Source organism: Neodiprion lecontei, chromosome 4, assembly GCF_021901455.1.
Source record: "Neodiprion lecontei isolate iyNeoLeco1 chromosome 4, iyNeoLeco1.1, whole genome shotgun sequence".
NCBI lineage: Eukaryota > Metazoa > Arthropoda > Insecta > Hymenoptera > Diprionidae > Neodiprion > Neodiprion lecontei.
In genome coordinates, this window is record NC_060263.1 from 35,263,473 (window position 1) to 35,278,390 (window position 14,918).

The window sequence follows — 14,918 nt, forward strand, 5'->3', positions numbered from 1 at the left end:
AAAGAGTACTCTAAAAATATAAGCTCGTTAACTCAAGTCTAACAGGTCGGTATTTCAATTTTTATTTCCCATTTATTTAACGTGGGAAAATTTCATTTTTCGTTGAAAGTTAAAATACTGGTCAGGTATTCGATATTTTTCAAATTCATGCATAAATCCATGAAGCTGATTCTTCAAGCTTTCCAGACCTCCATAATAATGCATGGTTATCATCATAGAAAACATATTGCCGTCGTAACAGAGAAAATCGATAGTGTTATAATGATGATAACTATGCTTTGCTACAGCGATTTGCAAAGTTTGAAGAATCGGTATCAAGGATCTACGTGCGAACTTAAAGAATAATGGATATTATACGAGTAATTTAACTGTTAAAAAAAAAGTTAAATTTTCCCATGGCAAATGAATGGGATATAAAAATTAAAAGATCTACCTGTTAGATCTAACAATACAGAGCTTATCTCTTGGGAGGATCTTTCTATAAAATATCAACATTCGAGGGTGTATAAAGAAACTACTTTTTTTTAACCACCCTGGTATACGCACGTATAAGATATGTTATTACGAGTATAATTCAAAGTATACAATATAAGTTAAATAAAAATAAAATAATAATGATACTGACGTTGGACGGGTTGGCGATGATGTTTGTGGGACTACTGACCGCGTTGCTGTGGGTCTGGTCCGTCTTCAGCTCTCGATGATTGCTGAACTGGACGTAAACAGCTCTTCCTCTCAGCTGGGCCACGCAGGATGCGTAATACGTCACCATTGTGGCCGCAGCCCCTTCGTCGGCCATCTCCAAAAAGGCCTGAAACAACAAACGAAGATATTACTTTCACCTGTCGAAAGCTCGATGATCATTTTGAATCTGGAAAACGTCGCGGTGCATTCAGTTTTCAAAATTGACTCACTCCGAAGGGGAGGGTGAAAAAAAGCGTGTAAAAAATCATTATATATATATATATATTCACGTGACGCGCACGCCGCGAGCATCGTTTACTCTTTAGCGATGGGCGAGGAATTGCGAAAGTGGCGGAGGGGAGGGGGGGATTATTTTCCCGTGGGAAAGCCGCGAACACGAATATCCCCCGGAGGAGTTTTGCTTGCCGCTGTACAAATCCCGGGGACTCGCTTAATTTCCAATTTGCGAGAGAGTGTTTACACGTTCGGCCTAGTTTCCCGCTCGTCGTCTCGCCTTTGCTGCCGCGCTGATATTTTAGTTCCCCAATTCGCTTGCCCCATCTTCTCTCTCTCTGACTCTGCAACGTTCCTTAATTAATCTGCATAATTTCCCGACCCCACTCGCTCCCCCCCACCGCCCACCTCCCTCCGCCTTGGGAAGCCTCCTCTCTTACGGTTACATCGGGCCAGATTAAATTTCCCTCGATGGGGTTGGTTGGCCGCCTCCGCGGGTCCTCTTTCTCAAATGATAGAAGCCTTCTTCGGCCGTAAGACTCGTCGCGAATCTAATCGCTGAAATATCGACTCGACTCTGAGGTAGATTTTACTTCAGCAAATTCGTCGAATCACCGACGTCTGTACGTAAATATCAGCAGGAATGCTTTTCACCTGACCGCGACTACATTCGATATTCTCTTCGTAATAAATGATAATAAATCTGAACTACAGCTCACTCCAGAAGGCACGAAGATATTTGACGGAAGAAAAAGTGGGAATATAACTCGGAGGGAGGTGGGAATTTACGCTGAGGTGCGATAATGGGATTTTACCGGAGTTAAGTACCGCATATAATCATTGTTTCATCGTGGATGCGGGAGCCGAGGCGAGGCGAGGCGAGGGTGTTGGCAAGGTTAATCCGGGGGGTCGACCTGACGATAAATAACAAACAGCTGAGCTAGTGGTTTCAACCCCTCATCTCGGCGCAACCGTTCTGCGGGAAGAGGGCACCGCCACCACCTCCTCCCCCTCTTCACTTTCTACGGTTAACAATTTGTACCGGATTATTGTGTTATATATATATATAAGAGATGGAAGACGAAATTTTCTAGGCGTTGTGCGATCATCATCACCATCAGCATCATCATCATCGTCGTCGTTATCAGGATCGTTACAGTTCCCGGATTCATCGCGAAAATGAAAGACAGAGGCGCGTCGAAACAACAAGCAAGGGAAATTTCGCGGGACACAAGGTTCAATTCTCTCCTCAGAATGTCCCTCCGTCCTTAATTCATTTTCATGGAAGTGTAAGTGAACTGTAAATCGCGGAAAACGAAACGAATAGATCTTTGGAAGAAGAAACGGTGCCTTGTGCGTGTATACAAGCCGTGTGTATAAAAGACTATAAACTGAGAAAAAGCGATCCTGTGAAACCCTAGGAGGCTGCTCGTTGAACGCGCGTTGCTTTGCTCGCCTGATTTCTTTTTTCTCGTATTTATTTATTTATTTTTATTTTCCTCTCTCTTTCTCTCTCTTGCTCAAATCAATATTGCTTAAGCTCGACTCGTTCGATGAGCCGGGAGCGTATAGCGACGGAGACAAAGAGGGAAAAGAGATGAGGGTGTGCAGTAAAGCGGGAGGAAAATAAAACTCGGTCGGTCGAGAACCTTCTACGGATCGGGAGAAAAAGCAAAGATATTTAAGAGAGAAATAAAGGGATTGTATATATGTGTACATATATATGTACAAACACATGGTACGTACAGTAGCATCGACCAAACCCGGTGATTACAGAGCACGGCTTAGCCGTTTATTACTCAAAAGCTGGATAGTATCGAGTCTCGGAAAATTGTTAGCTGTTATCCCGGTGGTATAAGGTCAATAATCAATCCCATAATATCTCGATTACCGAAGAGCTGGGAGGGTAAATTTATCATTGAGAGTTACCGAAAACCAGAAGCAAACGATCATTTCAATCCAATCGCGTCATATTTATGACTATCGTCAAGGTTACATAAGGGACCATCCGTAAATGAAGTCACACGTTAATGGGGGGAGAGGGTATCACCGTAATGTGACATAGTGTGACAAGGGGCAGGGGGGGGGGGGGGGGATCAAAAGCTTTGTGACGTCACATGTTAAAATTTAAAGTACTAAAACACGAAATTTATATATAAAGATTATTTATTAATAAAAATAAGAAAAAAAATGAAATACATGCGTAAGTTTGAAAAATTTGTGACGTCACATCGGGGGGGGGGGGGGGGGTTCTAAAAATGTGACAAGGGCGGGGGGAGGGGTTTAAAAGTTCTAAAATTCGTGTGACGTAATTTATGGATGGCCCCTAATAAATCGAACCTTTTACCCAACAGCTTATATATATATATATATATACATATACATATCTGAAATCGTAGGGAGGAAAACAAAATGTCGGTAAAGCAAATAATTCATCCGCGAAGCATCACGTAGTTAAACGAGAACCATCTCGTGTAATCGCACGACTAAATCCACCAACTCTCGTGGGTTATACACGTATATGTATAATATACGTATAGACGTGTATAATAATTTTAGTCCCTCATCTGGCAGATCAAACGAGAGTTGTGGCATAATATGAACTAGAGATTTAAAGGAGAAGGAGCTTCGTGCGCCTCGCTCGAAATACGCGGTACGAGATGACAGTTATTAAAAATTCCCGGATACGTTTAAGCCGGTCAAAGGAATCCGACGGGACGGACGAGTGTTTGCCGGCTCTGTGGCGCGTAATTTCCTCTCGGCCCGCAGAACGTGATGAAAATATGAGAAACGATTTTCAAGAGTTCGGGCTTGTTTTTCACCGAGTGCCGAGAGCGAGGGAAGGACGCAGATAGGAAAGAGAAGAATCGGGAAGGGCGGGAAGAGAAGAAGAGAAGCGACTCCCTGCAACACCGAAGCCGCCTTTCTTCCCTCGAGGGTGGGTGGAAACTAAATTTCAGATCCGTATCTCCGATCGTCGTTGCGAGGAAAACGCGGCTGTAACTCCGTTAGCGAATTCCCCACGTAGCCGGCCTCCGACACACGCTGCACTTGCGAATGAAATGCGCATAAATGTGGGATGGAACGGGGAACGAAGCCGAGGCGGAGATTTTCACCGACAAACATTTCGTCCGTTCGTCGGCACTCGTCCCCGTTTTCCAACTCCCTCCTCTCCTGCACGCGGTGCATTACGCCCGACCAACCGCACGTCCAACCGAGCAACCGCGACCCGGTCAACCAACACCTGGACAAAACGCGAACGGTCCGAAAGCCCGCTACCTCGATTCGGCGTAATTAACGCAGGTATAACTGAATTCCATGCAACCGGTGAAACGAACGGCGCGCTCGTATGCGGTGAACCTTTTTATTTTTTTCTTCTTTTCTTCTATTTTTTTTGTTTTTTATCTTTCCGATCGTTACCTTCCTCTTTCACCCTGCATGCCTCCCAAAACACCCGTTTAATTTACGGTAAATTGTGCCGGTGTACAAAGTATGGAAATGCGCGTGCAGTTGTAGCGAGCGAGCGAACGGCGACGATCGTCGTCATCATCGTTATTGTCATTATTTTCGTATCACCAATTGCAATTAATTTAACGATAATAATCACATCGGTGATTATGATGATGATGATAACGATGGCGGTGGGGTGCCGATAATTATCATTTCGGTATATGAGGGTACAAGCAGATACGATATAAACCAGCAGTTTCTGGATTATGTATTTTGCAAGGTACGAATTATATTATATACGTATATATATACACTGTACAAGTTTCAATTTATTTCCTCTCGGCGTGTGTAAACGGCACTGCAATCGCTTACGAAATCAATTTCGGCACGCTGCGTGGGCATCGTCGGATGTTGTTCACGGACCTACGTAGGTATCAATTCGCTACTCCAGCCTGCCGCGTTTGGGCTTTAAGGGTATCGTCGCTTATTCGAAATCCGAAATCAAATTTTTATTTTACACAAAATTAAAGTCATGCGGATCGGGTTATGCTTGTCACCCAAGGTACTTGTCACATGCGATGAGAAATGCTACGCGACGACTTCCTCGAGAAACTTGACACTTCTCACAAAATATCCGCAAAATAAAATTGTTTTCGCAAACTACACTCTGTGATAACTTAAGGTTTCAATGATTAATTATGCGTGAGAATCGTTGGTAACTGCGCACACGTTAATCACCGTTGAATTTTAATTTCCGTTTCTTTTTTACCCCCCCCCCCCCCCCCCCCCCCCCTCCCCCCCCCGGCGTATTTACACGCGCAGAGTGTTTTTGGTCGGCGAACGTAGTAGAACGATAGTGAGCGGCGGCATAGCATCGGCCGCCTGTGTCGGGGGTTGTTTCAACGCAAAACTGTACACATCGACACGGCCCGCAAGGGCGCGAGAGTTCGCCCGCTGGGTTAGAACGGTTGTTTGCGGTTGTTATCGCGCGATTACTTTGCATTTCTGGCGGAGCGGTCCCGGGGTGGATAAAACAGCGCGGGAACGAGAGAAAAAGGAAGAGGAAGTGGAAGAGAAAGAGAGAGAGAGAGAAAGAGGGGCAAAGCGAAAAGGGGGTGGAAAAAACGCGTCGTCGCCCCGTCCTTCACCGGGAATACGCGTTCTCGGGGGGAAACAGTGGCGGATTCAAGGGAAGAAGGAAAAGTAAAAAAGGGAAATAATAATCCCGACGAACAAGCCCCGGGCAGGCAGCAGAGAATATCATTCCGCTCTCAAGGCTGCGGGTAGTGTAGTCGGATAATTCAGGCCGCACGCGGTCGTAGGAGAATCGAGAAAGCAAACGCCGTGCGGTGATAGAGCTGTGTGTAAAAGTACGTGATACAAGAGCTTGCGATACATACGTCTATCTATATATATACATATATATATAACCCTATAACTCTCGGGGCTTACGTTTCGCTAATTGAAAAGTTACGTGCGATTATCCCGCAGCGCTGGGAGGGAAATTTCGAGTTACGACCCCTCGTCATGGTTTGTTCTGCATAGGTACTACACGGAGATAGTAGAGCTTCCGTCCCATAATCGCGCCGAGCTTGCGACTCGGATAAACGCGCACGGATCTTGTTCAGAGAATAAGTACACGTGTAACGCTCGCGTTGTTCCAGCGTTATTCCTGCCAGATTCCCGGTTCCCGGTGAAGCCGCGTTTTCTCAAATTTTCGCACGAAACGTGGCTAATTGGCCGCCTTTCATTTTCAGGAGCGGAAGAAACAGGAGAAAGATTCTCGCAGAGTCGCATCCGCGAAGGCAGAGGGAAATAATCAATAGCAATCCCATTCTCGGGAACCACCGCGTGATCCTCCCCAACACGATCCGAAAGTACCTCCAGGTCGCCGTCGTCCTGGGAAATCCTCCTCCCTACGCCACTTCCGTTTATACTACTGCGCGGAATTTTCGCTGCCGCAGCGACATTGTCGTTTAGTTACAAGGAATCGGAAATATCGTAATGCTGCGAGTCTATGATAAGGTCGGGAAAATTCTCCAACGAAATGTCGCATCGCTGCGATTTTACGAAGCAAGAACTGTTTCGAACGGCTGGAAGGCGTTTAGACGCGAACAACGTTTACGAGATTCGAGTGATTTTTCGACTCCTCGATGATTCCGTGAGACAACGATCCGAAAGATCTTGTATGGTCGAAGCTTCTTCGATTCGAAGTTACCTCGGATTTTCGTATTGGTTTCGATCATCCAGGATTGTAGTTCTAGGTTTATTATGAATTTGAATGAGAACTCATAATGATTGAGCTGTCGAATCGTAATATCATTTATTAGCTCACGTGGGAAAAACCTGAGGCATAAAATCCCATGACGTTAAGTCGATCTTATTTCACGTACATTATCGTTACGCGTATATCCCATCATTATATGATATCAAATCCGTCCGTTGACTCACACCATCGCAATTTCGCATACGTGATACGTTGTTTTTGCATTATTTTCGTGCATCTGTACCGGGGAACTCGAGCCGTTGCCGTTCTCGCGATCTCTATGACAAGAACTATTTTCGTCAACCTCGTGAGGTTGGATGTGTATCGGCCTTGGGTCTTGTCGTGAACATGTTTTCCGAAGCGCGTCGTTCCGGCGACTGCTCCAAATTCGCAGGCGCGTCAACTCGCTTATCCGCGAGAAATTAGGCACCAGTGCTGCCATGAGCCGATAGATCACGGCGATCTTGAGAAACTACGATGGCGCGATATCCAACGACTTTCAGTCACCAAACAGATCTTGAAAAAGGTTTCAGGGTGGTTAAACTTCCGGTGAAAGTTGCCGCACGGTTCTAAAGAATCAGATCACGCGAGAAGGATCCACTCTTTTTTCTCTCTCTCCCGCTAGACGAGAATATTATGTACATGCGGAATATTTTGAAAAGCCGAAAGCTGTCAGCGGGGGAAATTGAGTTGAGCATTACACAGGCGTCGCATTACCGGCACTAACCCAGCCATTAGCGCAAAAGCACTAAATATTTAACTGGCTTTCGTACACAATATATTTACCCTTCCCGGGTAAGGATTGTTACCATTATTTCAGAGGCAGGGAGCGTCTCTTGAACCCAGCGCGGTGGGACGGGCCGGTCCCAAAAGGTGCGACCCTCGGATCCCGGATTTGGATCCCAGATTTCTCCCTAACGCCTCGACGTTTCAATGAACCGATGCTAAATTAACTTCTCAGTGTTCTTCCGCCTCGGCTGACTCCACGATCTGTGACTGTGGTTGAACTCGCTTTCAAACAATGCCACGTGAATTCCTTAGTCGCCGTGTTCCAAGCTGCTTCCAAAATTTTTCTTTCTGATTCGTGGCTTGTTTTTGCGCTCCACGTGCTTTGTCGTTGAACATCGGATGACTTTCAAGTTTCGGGGCTCACTCATAATCGTTATCGAGCCGCCTGATCTTGTACTCAGACTTTAACCACGAATCTTGAGCTTCGCGGCAAGCTTATAAGATTTGCGCAAAGGGTAATTACGGTTTGAACATGACAAAGGTGGAAAGAGAAATTCCGCTTCTCCGTGTTCGTCGATTCGTCAAGGACGAAGAAATTTCTAGTAAATTTTCATCCGGACCTGGCGGTGGGATGTGTGTTTTGAGTCTTACCCCCACCCCTCTCCTCCTCCTCGCCTTTTCAATCTCCTCCGAAAGCGTTCTTTATGACGAAAAAGATCACGGAGCCAATATTTTCTTACGACTCGTTCGGAATTCCCGCCGTTAAATGGCTTTCGCGTCGCGCGACCGCGGCGAGTCACGCGCGAGGAGATGCATTGTGGCCTCAAAGAAGAGAGACCGCTGCTATGTGTAATAAAGGGAGAGGGAGAGGGAGAGGGAGGGAGAGGGAGAGAGGAACACCGTTATCGAGAATCGCCCGACGGAACGGAGCGCAGAAAAGGTCCTCTTCCTCCCGTTTCTCACGCCCCCTCAATTTTTCAGCCGATCGATGTATCGCCCGCCTCCTCTTCGTCCTCCTCCTCATCCTCCTTCGGTATATAAGAACCTGAATTTTTATTCGCTACATTCTACAACCTTCCGCAAAACCATTTCCCCACCCGTTCCCGCTTCTTCCCCACGACGGAATGAAAAAAATCGGGTGGGGAAAAAAAAAAGAAAACAATTCTCTTAGTCACGCGTAAGCAGCGATTTCACTCTCGGTATATTCGTGCCAGGCCGCACATGTTTCACACCCAGAAATTTTCCTTAAAATCTCAGAATGGACTGCTTTCAAACGAAAGGGGAAGGAATCAAATCTCGTCTGGTTTATCCGGCCGGTTCTTTTGAGTTTTGAAATTGCGGAGAACAAAAGTGGAGGTCAAGCGAGTGTGCAGGCCGATAAAAAATAATCCATCTCATTCACGTTCATCGCTCATTAATTTCTGACACAAATGCAGATTCTGAAATTGAATAGCAATTTTTTAACCAAAATTTTATCGCGAATCATGTAGCAGAGAATTTCAATGTTTTTGAATATCGCGGTTTTACTCAAAATTCTCAAGACATTTTCAGGTTTTTTTTTTTTCTTTCTGTACACTGTTAAATTGTGATGATCGATCAATTGAAAAGTATAGCAACTGAACCAAATCTCTATACGTGTACTTGTGACTGAATTCCCAAGTACTGATAACAACGGGATCATCGAATGTTCACATTCTCCCGATTGGTTCAACAATAAGTTAGTAAACTCGAAGTTGCAGAGTGGTTTGAGAACGTGTCCAGTCGGAAAGATTGAGAGCTGAAAAAGACGCGCGATATTAGTTTCAAGGAAAGTTCGTCGGGGTCGTATTACACAGCAGCTGTGAAAGGTTGTCAGACTATCGGGATCGTTAAGTGAGCGAGTGCACACCTATCCATAGAATCTATAGGTAGAAGAATGTTGGAAATAAAGCTTCGCCGGGCGGCCGCCCGTAAACAATGGTTACTTGATAAAACACGTCAAATTATAAAGATATATTCTCCGTTGATGCCGCGAGTTCCGCACAATGTCTACCCGAGTAAATCTCGGTGCAGCTAAGAGGAAAATCGGGATTATTTTCACCTCTTAAACCATTTTCCATACGCGTCCCGGAGTCGGTATTAATGATATAATATTTCTTTGATTCGCCCCTAAGATTTGGAATATGCGCGGTTGTTGCTTCGCATCCCTGGAATAGGTGCCCCGTTCGTGGCTGCAGGTCGGGGATAAATTACGGTCTCCACCTATCATTTCCCCGACTCCTGCAGGAGCATCGCGCCTCGCTTTGGTTGCTCAAACGAGAAATAGACTCCCGAGTCAGTCGGTCGTATCCGACTTCCGCAAAACTACCTGATTGAGTTTCTTTCCGACTACCTGCAATGCGCTTCGGCGGCATGCCGGCAAGGCAGCTTTCGCCTCTCGTGCCGCGATTACGTATATTATTATTATTATTATTATTATTATTATTATTATTATTATATATACATATATTTATACATCTTCATCCCTGTTAATATTTTCGCTACTGCAGGGACTCGTTTATTTACCTATTTATTCCTTTCCGCTCTCGCTTCGTGATGAGATAAATTACCGGATGGAAGAAAAAGCGAGAGGATGAAGAAGGAGGAAATAACTCCCCTCGTAAAATATCTCAGCACCCACTCGACCCCCAGTCATTGTGTCGTTTCCTCGACTGCTTGTTCACATTTCATCGATCGACTAAATTTGTTTATTTATTTATCTCTTCCGTTTCCCCTCCTCATCCTGTTTGCAGGCGGTTTCATTATGCCGAGGAGTTCGGATTTTTTTTTTTTTTGAATGATATTTCGTAACGACCTCTGTCGAATCCCGATCTTATACGCGATCATATTCAAAAGCCTTATCCACTTGCCTCTGAACGCGGACGACGAAACTACGTTACCAAAAATCCGACCGAAAGCCGCCTCGTCAGCTTTACAATTCTACGTGCTTTTGAAGAAAAATTCACTGCGCAAACGAATCGGATTTTTCGCCAAGTTTTTCGTCATCGCACGAGTGAATCTTTTCGAGCTTCAGCATTTTTTGAGATATTGTAGAACAGGTGGAACAGTGCAAATTACGTTCACTGTATATACACTGAGAAAAATTTCATTTGTTACAGTAACTAGAAAAATTCAGTAAAACAGATATCGTTAAAAAAACTGTTTGAATATTGTTGGAATTAGGAAAAACGAGGTACGCCTAACCATTTTGCGCTATCGTCGATCCTTTTTTGGCAATTGCAACGCAAAATCAGTTTCTTCGGTTTGCTCTACTTTCTTAGTTAAACAAGGCCTTAACTCCAATTTATTGTTCCACAAGCATTAAATTTTTGCAACAGTTGCAAGAAAATCTAGTAACAGTGATCGTAATGAGAAAGAATAGTAACGGATACTAGACTTTTCGGTAACAGATAGAAAACTCATTTTCATTGTTTACCTAGAACCATATTTTTCGATTGAGGTAAAAAATGAAAATATTTAAAGACCGAGCGGTAACCGGAACTAAAAATTTCTCTCAGCGTATGTATATATAGTTTGGCGATACAGATTCCAGCGGTTTTAAGATCGGTTTGAAATTCATTATCAACCCCGAGATATTTCTCGTTGGAAATACCTTCGAAGCGTTATTAATTTCCATCGTTGGAAATTACACAGAGAGCCCAACCCTCGATTATATCGAGTTCCCCTGCTGCGGGAAAGTGCGACGCGCGTGTTTGTGTGCGTGTGTCTGCAAGTGTAGCGAGCTGTCAGGTAGATACTAAGTAAGCAGAATCAAGGAAACCAAACACTCGAATGCCCGGACAGCAAAACACTTATCTCTAAGGCCGCGACTGTCAGTCGCTCGGTCAATTTATAGCTGTATCGCTTTCCCTTCATCCCCTGCGAGTTTAATATATAATTGTTCCGAGAAGAATTACGCGGGATTTTACGGGAATCGTCGCGACAAGCAATCGTAAGCGAAAAACATTCTCCGGATCTGACTGACGATTTTTCGATCAAATTTTGACGGCACTTTTATTCGAGGTTTTTGTTGCAGAGAATTGTTCCGTGTAAATATATGTGTGTGTGTGTGTGTGTGTGTACACACATGTGTGTTTTACCTCTTACAGCAAATCGTCCGGGAGCGAGCCAGCGAGAGTCGTACGATGTACTAAAGAAAGAACGTTTATAGTTCTAGTGGGAAATAAGGTATGAAAAATATTAGAAAATTATCTTTAACGATTGCAGTTATGGTTTTGAACGGTAAGTGGCTCGAATCTACAAAGCCACTATGCGTTTGAACAAGACTTCACCGGCACTTTTCCCCTTTCATTATCAGCCTCTCAAACTTCAGCGGCTCTTCTAAAATTGCAACAAACTGACGAATCGGAGAAAAGGGGAAAACTTTATGAAGGATTACTGCAGCGCGCATCGTTCTTTCTTCCTCTGATCCAAAATTCCGTCTTTAGCACCAGTTGAGCGGATCGAGTTTCAGAATTTATACAAAGGGAGAACCGAACACCCGAACAGAGAATAACTAAGGTCGCAAGGTAAGGAATGCTACGAATAAGAACACGAGTGAGAATTGCTCACCTCGAAAATTTGTCGAAACGAAATTCTGTCGCACAATTACAGGTACTTGTCAAGGTTGGCCGAGAGGCGAGGATTCACGGCTACAAGACAATTCTGTCGAGACGGACGAACTCGGTATATCATCTGTATAATCAGTCGTTTACGCTGATTTCATTCAAGTACAACTCGATTCCCTCAATCAGGATTAATTTCATTCACTGCGAGGACGCTGTTTCTTGGCTCTGTCCTTTGTTTTCCCCATTCGAGAAGCGGGCGATACACAAATTCCTGAAAACTCTCAAAATCCGTTGCGGACGTACGTTCGCAATTTCGAAACGATGTCGGATAAAAAAATTAAAACTAAGGTGATCCAAGCACTCGTCAGCGATCATGTATCACTGCGTGAATTGCGTATATTACACATACTTACACCTACAAGGCACGACGCGAAGGAGGTTAAGCCTTTATTATTAGCTTTTATACGAGGACAAAGAAAAGGATGGCGAGCGAACACGCCAGAGTAAACAGGGGCTAATCTTATCGCAGAGCAAGCAGAGACTGATGAAAAATATTTGTAGTAATAACTGCGGCGAGTTTTGGAGAAGAAGTTGACGATGTTTCTCTCGTTACATCGCGTAAGTTTCGAGTTTCCACTCGTGAAACTGCCGTTGGAACGCGTACCTTTGATGGTATCGATCATTTTGAGGATTCGTTTCGTCAACGCAGCGATATTTTCCCGGTCTGTTCACGGTGGCTGCCGCTGGTTCCACGATGTGAAGTAAGTGCAGGTAATCTCTTCAAGAAGAAGAAATAGAAGAAGAAGAAGAAGAAGAAGATCCTCTTACGCGATCATGTGTCCCGCGTTTCACGGCATTGCCTCGACTCCTTTTGCTAGAAGCGAACCGTCGACAAAAGGGAGAAATAAAGAAATAAAGAAGCAAAGAAATAGAATAAAGAAACGAACAACGACCTGCAGCTCGGGTGGAACGTGGAACGCGAGCTGAAAACTTGACGTTTACTAACTCACCCCAACTTTTCATATTACGCGCAAGAAGCAATCGAGCGACGAACGAACCCCGGAGAAGAAAGGGAAAATTTAAGATTGCCAAACGAGAGTCATTTGTCTGTTTGCTGCAAGCTTATACAAAACCGCGAGGCCTTGAAAAAACACTTTGCAGCCTGGGCGGGGATCTCGTGCCGTTGATTTTCCGCACTAGCGGGTAAAGCGTGGGACTTTGTCTTGAGTTCGTATAAAACAACAACCGTAGCTGCACGTTAATCCGTCGGATCGTAACAGCGACTGTTGGGATCGAAGGAAGGAACATACCGAAGCACAAAACCTTCCACGTAACATTGCATCGCGGCACAGTGCGTTTGATCAGCTAATAGCAGTAGAATTCTTTGAGAGGAAGAAAAGGTCTGCGGATAAAAACGGCAAGGAGAAGAAAAATAGGAAGGAAAAAATATACGCGAAACATAACGAAAGCGGGGTAAAACGAGACCGAGCTTTCTCCGAAGGGAGGCCCGTCCACTTCGCAGAGAGAAAATGATATACGAGGGTGGCGGTGAAAGGCGAAAGGCTACGACTACGCGACTTTGCTCGTACACACCATTTCACACGATATGAATTTCGGAACCTAAAAGCTATTTCAACGGACATAGCGGCACTTTTTGCTACGAGTTTCGTACGACGAGGTCGAAACTGACGAATTGAAAGACACCGCGGAATCCATCAGTAAATAAAATTAATTCCAACGACTAATTTCGCAGAGAGAAACGTCGGAGGAGGAGGAGGAGGAGGAGGAGGAGGAGGAGGAGGAGGAGGAGGAGGAAAGTTACAGAGGAAGAGAGAGTAATGGAGGGGTCAGTCGGGGTTCTTTGCCGAGGTCCAAAGGGTCACCACCGACCGACTCTCCGCCTTCGCCTCGAAGCTCCTGCACGCTTCTATAGACGAGGACTTTTCTATGGCCTCTGCTCAGTCACCACTGGTCCTCCTTTCACGTATTACATACTCTCGTCGCCCGCCGCCCCTGCACCACGAGCACCAGCAGCACCAGAAGCCAGCCACCCCTTCAACTTTACTTTAAACTTTTTCATTTCAAGTCTTCGTGCCATTTATACCTACCGGCTCTCCCGAGAGCAAGGTCCCCACTTTTCATCCTCTGTTAAACCCCTTTGCCATCTGACCCGCGCAGCACAAAACCGTTTCAGCTAATGCCGCTCTCTCTCTCTCTCTCCCGAGTCACAAACTTTGTCGCCTTATTCGGCGGACTTCGCCAGTTGGAGCCGCTATCTGCCCGTGACGGTGCAGTCTCACTCTATTTGCACTTTCTTTCCCCCCCCCCCCCCCGACCCTGCGCGCGTACTACCGATAAGGAAAGAAAGACGTATCGCCTCGATTCGCGAAACCGATATGGTGAAGAAAATTTTCTCTCTTTCTCACTCTCTGACCTTGTTCACTTTTTAATCAACGTAAAACACGTAGCGGAAAAATTTGATCAAATGAAAACGAACCGATGCACAGTGGTCCGAAAGCCCGAATTCCTGGCCAAAACCCCCAAAACCGAAAGTTATCATCCGAGGTAAAGCTTCACATATTTGTCAATAGATAACATTAGAGCTTTGAAATCCAAAAGGACAGATGTTTATATTCATTCTATGGCCTGTGGTGAACCCTCGAAAGTGACCTTTGTCAAGACTCGCGCGGGACTGTGGTGTGTGCACGCTTTCGAGCGCGGGATAAAAAAGGCTATAGTTTTTTCAATTTGCATCAAAATCGAGTCAACCAAAATGGATATTATTCCTCAAGGTAAGTGAATTACATAAATTTTGTGAAAGAACCAAGTTTCGGAATTTATGGCGATGATATTAATGATGCAATACGAGTGCTGCAAAATAACCTATTTCATTGAATTGCATTACTATCTGTAGAGAATTAGTTATGATCCCCGGAGATCCTGCGGAGATCTCAACGATTCCTAGTGTG

General features: G+C 44.9%; 1 protein-coding gene across 8 annotated transcripts in view; it reads right to left on the bottom strand.

Annotated features, from left to right (window-relative positions):
• The window catches only part of LOC107222479 (polypyrimidine tract-binding protein 1), a 371,006-nt gene that overhangs the window by 40,583 nt on the left and 315,505 nt on the right, over positions 1-14,918 (bottom strand). For 7 of the 8 annotated variants that reach the window (XM_046738243.1, XM_046738239.1, XM_046738245.1 and 4 more), the window contains one exon: positions 626-811. In XM_046738243.1, the coding sequence (XP_046594199.1) occupies positions 626-811 (186 nt within the window). The remainder of the gene's footprint in view (positions 1-625; positions 812-14,918) is intronic. The other variant, XM_046738242.1, reaches the window with a different exon arrangement.